At 47.5% G+C, this 4,727-nt stretch overlaps 1 protein-coding gene across 6 annotated transcripts in view; it reads right to left on the bottom strand.

Moving 5' to 3' along the window:
- The window catches only part of LOC103603250 (rho guanine nucleotide exchange factor 3), a 152,492-nt gene that overhangs the window by 69,666 nt on the left and 78,099 nt on the right, over positions 1-4,727 (bottom strand). For 4 of the 6 annotated variants that reach the window (XR_551595.1, XM_008587743.1, XM_008587742.1 and 1 more), the window contains exon 1: positions 3,092-3,348. The exons of the other annotated variants lie outside the window; for them this stretch is intronic. Coding sequence is in view for 3 of the 4 variants with exons in the window: in XM_008587743.1 (XP_008585965.1) it covers positions 3,092-3,187 (96 nt within the window). In the remaining variant the exon portion in view is untranslated. Of the gene's footprint in view, positions 1-3,091; positions 3,349-4,727 lie in introns of those variants that run through there. 6 annotated transcript variants of the gene reach the window in all.

The following is a 4,727-nucleotide window of genomic DNA, read 5'->3' as shown; positions in this document are numbered from 1 at the left end:
TAGCCAATGTGTCCACTCACCTGAATCTTCTTTCTTTAAAAGCAAACCTCACCATGGGGAAACAGTGATTTTTTAACTTAGAATCAGTGTAATTCATTAGAGCTAACAGTTTTCTTTTTAGTCACTTTATCAGATGTTCAGAGCAATATTATAATCCATGTAGACTATTCTTAAAAGTTTAAAATTGTTAACTTAGTGAAAATAAAAATAAATTAAAAATATACAATTTTTGGGCCGGCCCGGTGGCGCACTGGATAGTGCGCCGCTTGGGAAGCGCGGCGGCGCTCCCGCCCGAGGGTTCGGATCCCACATACAGACCGGTTCCCGCTCACTGGCTGAGTGAGGCGCAGGGGCAACGCCGAGGGTTGCAATCCCGTTGCCGGTCCCCGGTCCGGTACGGGGGCAACACTGAGGGTTGCGATCCATTGCCGGACACGGAAAAAGACAAAAGGCAAAAAATATATATATATATATATATATACTTTCACTGGAAACTATCACTCAAATAAAAAAAATTACAAAGCACTTAAATTAAATCTTGAGTAGAAATCTTATTATTTGCTTTTAAGAGAATGTTTATTTGCACATTTTTTACTCAAGTGTATTGTTATCAAACACACATCAGTGACACTTGCCTGCTCCCCATGAGCTTTTTCCTAAGTGGCCTTCCCCAGCACACTTGCTACAGCGACAGGAGCGACAGGAGAGAATGCTAGAACGCACTTGCCAATGCCATACTGTGCACACTGCTGTCCCTACAGCAAATTCAGAACGAACAGCCATTACATGTTTAAAGGGCACAGGTGCTCTGCTACAACTGCCTTTGAAGGTGAACCAGTCCTATTTTCCCAGAAAACCCTTTGGGTAGACCTGTTTTTCTTTTTATTATAACCACATTATTTCTACAAAGAAAACGATCAATCTTAAAAAAAAATACTTTCTGAGGAATTAATAGTCAATGACTAGTTTATAAACAATTACATAATCATGTTTTTCAAAAGGCAGAAAAGTGAATGCTGTTTTTTACAAATTCTGATGACACCTACTGGTAGAAAATATATTTCAGCTAACAGCTTATGAAGGGGAAGCTAGGCCTACAACAGTTGGCTGCTTTTTGCACTGATAATGAAACAAAAAAAATACCCCCTAAACTCACTTAGGTTTCTTTTTCCAACTTTGCCTATCGCCATTATCAGGCATTTATCTGCCAGATCAATAAAAGACATCTCTGCCTCAAGGTGTATAAAGCATACTTCTCCTCTGATTTAAACACTAAAGAACAAACAAACCTCAATGGTGATAACTGAAAAATATTTACCAACTATTTCCAAAAATTATTCTTCCCCCAACCTTATTCTCACACAAGAACATTCCCATAAAAGGACAGTAGGTCATATTTTATAATCAGGATCCAGCTACCAATAAAGAAAATTAATATTTGACATCTGATGATACGTTTCTTTCATCAATTTGTGATATGGACATATCCATATTCTACATATAAGAAAAGACTAAACAGATGAGTTTTACCTAAGCCTTTGGCTAAATTACTAAAAACCACAGGACTAAGTGATAGTAAGAAGGGACTGGCTAGAGTCCAGAGCCATTCTCACTATTCTTTTCTTTGGCCCATTTCAATTTATTAATTAAATTGGTTATGTTTTTCTTCCTTCCAAAAGGAGTTTAAGGGGGCATCAGCCCCACTGCTCCTACAATCATTAAATTATGACGTTCCCATTGAAAAATCATTATATCCATTCCAAGCCTGAACAACCTGAATTCTGTGCAGGTGCTGTCCTGTCAAAACTTAAATAAGAATCCAAATGCCAGTAGGGACATCACACTTCCATGGCTGCTGGGAACAAAAACTCTTTGTGAAAATATTCAACTGAGTTGGGGTCTGGGATAGGGATGGCAGGAGAAATTAGTTTGCACTCAGCTTACAAAAAGCTGAGTACAACCAGAGACTGGAGTCCTGTCAGCTTGGAATAGCTCTTATTAGAGGCAATGAATCGTTGATTCATTGAGCTGTCCTCCCAAATATACATAATTCAGCGAGCCAAGCACACACAGCTGAACAGATCCAAGGGTGGTGGCTAGGTGGAACCCCGAGAATGCTGTGACAAGGTCCGATGTACACCTGCCTCCAGACTTTCCCTGGTCGTGGTGGTTATGTTGGTGGAGTGACATGAGGGAGAGTGGAGATCTCTCAGATACACACATGAACAGCAGTGATGAGCTGGATACTGTGGGTTCCACTCTAGTTTGGCCACAGCAAAGCTGTAGTCTAGTGAAAGCAACTGCATTCCCCAAGACCCTCAAAGAAAGGTGGGATGCTTTCTCCTCCAGCTGAACCCAACCTTTAAGGCCAAAGGACAAGTTGCGAGGACTCCCTCACATCACCCTCAAAGCACAGGAAAGCTCCCACAAAGGGGAATGTTTCCAGTGTTCCAAGGCAGCTTTCTACCACCCTGAGGAGTTTAATTCATTTTCAGGATCCATGTGGGAGACATTCAAATTACTCATGTTGCCTCAGTCCCCCAGCTGAATTACCCCCCTGCCACAGGTGACAAGTCAAGCTGCTGTGTCCAGTCTTTGCCAAACAGCTGCAAGGCTAAGTTTGACAGGTGGAGAGGAAAGTAGGGCCTCCAACAACCTCGCTCTGCTCTCCCCACCTGGGCAAGAGGAAACACTTGCTTAAAGGGTAGTTCTTCCCTGACATCTGGGCCTGCTGATACAGTAGGAAAAGTCCCTCTGCTGGGTCTAGACAGAAGATCCACAGACTGAGAGCCATGCAGCACGCCGCAAGCAAGAGAGGTAGGGGCAAGGAGGCGGCTGCCCCCAGGCCGGCGCGAAGAGGGAAAGGGACAGAGGAGGGGTGGGAGGGAGACAGAGAGACAGGGTGAGAGATGGAAACAGGGAGTCACAGAAAGAGTGTGTGATAGATGGAGAGAAAGAGAGGCACACAGAGAGTGAGAGAGGGAAACAGAGACAGTGACACAGGGAGGGCGCCGAGAGGGTGAGAGCTGGAAGGAGACAGAGGGACAGGCAGATGGACCTGGAGAGGTCCAGGTGGAGGGCGCGGCCCTACCTCGGCATCCTTGGCCGGACTGCTGGTCGGGGGTACCTCCAGGCTGCAGTTCGCCCTCTTGACCGTGAGGTAGAAGGGGTAATCCTTGGCCACCATGGCGGCTGCCGGGCCTGCCCTTTGGGATGTCACCGCTGACCCCAGGCGACTACAAAACTCCCAGGCGAAAGGGGGCCCCAGCTCCACCGTGCCGTGCCGGGAGGCGGCGGCGACACAGAGACAGACAGCCGGTTTCCAGCCTGGCGGGACCCGACTCTGCGCTCCGGCTGAAAGAGGGCGGGGCCTCGGTGGGCACGCCCAGCGCTGGGGCGGGGCGGGGCGCCGGCTCGGCCCCGCCCCCTGCGTCCGGGGAGTGCCCAGGTGCCGCCCTGCGGACACCCTCAGGGTCCGCGACCGGGAGGGGCGGTCCCACGGAGGAAAGGGACTTTTCCCTCCCGCCAGCCCTCGGCCGGGGGCCCCCCGCGAGAGGGACGCGATTGCCGGGCCACCCAACCCAGTGACAGCTCCATTCCGACTCCCGCTCCCGGGTACTCTCGAGGGTGAATAAGCGGCGGATTGAAAAGAGGTTGGGGCGAAGCTGGAGGAGAGGAGGCCTGGGCAGAAGCTGGGCGGAGGAAAGGGGCCTATGGGGAAAGCTAGAGCTTTAAAAGTCCTCATTAAAAAGAGTTGGTATTCTGTCTTGCCAGGCCATTCTCCTCTGCGCATATATATATATATGTATATATATATATATATATATATTTTTTTTTAAATGAAGTCATTGCTGCATAATCTACAAACAGTAAAATGTACCCATTTTAAGTGTACTATTCTTTAAGTTCTGACAAATGGAAATACTCGTGTAACCCCTCCACAATCACGATACAAAACATTCCCCCCCCACCCCTCCCTCCAGAGAGTTCCCTCGAGACCTTTTCCCCTGCACCCACTCTGAAACATGAAAAGGTTGTTAAGAGGACAGGGTCTGTTTAAAATATGAAGCTGTGTAGCCCTGGCCAGGCGCTACCACATCTTTCTGGATCCTTTCTGGAGAAACATTGACATTTTACATGCCAAGGAGGCAGTTATAAGGTCATTTGCTGCAGCCCTGTGTGGGGCAGTTAAAAAAAACAAAACTGGAAACAATGGTAATATCTATCAATAGGCAGTGCTTAAATAAACTTTCCTTGCTGTGGAATACCACCCAGCAGCAGTCCAAAAGGAGATGGGAATATGGGTGTGGCATGGAAAGATCTCCAACGTATTAGGTTCTGTTTAAAAATGATTACAGGACCTGCTAGTTGTTCACTCGGGAGAGTGTGGTGCAGGTAACACCAAGGCCACGGGTTCGCATCCCATATAGGGATGGCCGGTTCGCTCACTGGCTGAGCCCGGTGTTGACAACACCAAGAGATCCCCTTACTGGTCATCTTTTTAAAAAATGAAAAAATAGGGGCTGGCCCATGGCTCACTCGGGAGAGTGCAGTGCTTATAACACCAAGGCCACGGGTTCGGATCCCATATAGGGATGGCTGGTTGGCTCACTGGCTGAGCGTGGTGCTGACAGCACCAAGTCAAGGGTTAAGATCCCCTTACCGGTCTTCTTTTAAAAAAAAAAAAAAATGAAAAAATAAATGATTGTGCGGGCCGGCCCGGGGGC

This window comes from Galeopterus variegatus, unplaced genomic scaffold, assembly GCF_000696425.1.
Source record: "Galeopterus variegatus unplaced genomic scaffold, G_variegatus-3.0.2 Scaffold4521, whole genome shotgun sequence".
Taxonomy (NCBI): Eukaryota; Metazoa; Chordata; class Mammalia; order Dermoptera; family Cynocephalidae; genus Galeopterus; species Galeopterus variegatus.
This window is presented reverse-complemented; position numbering and strand designations above follow the sequence as displayed.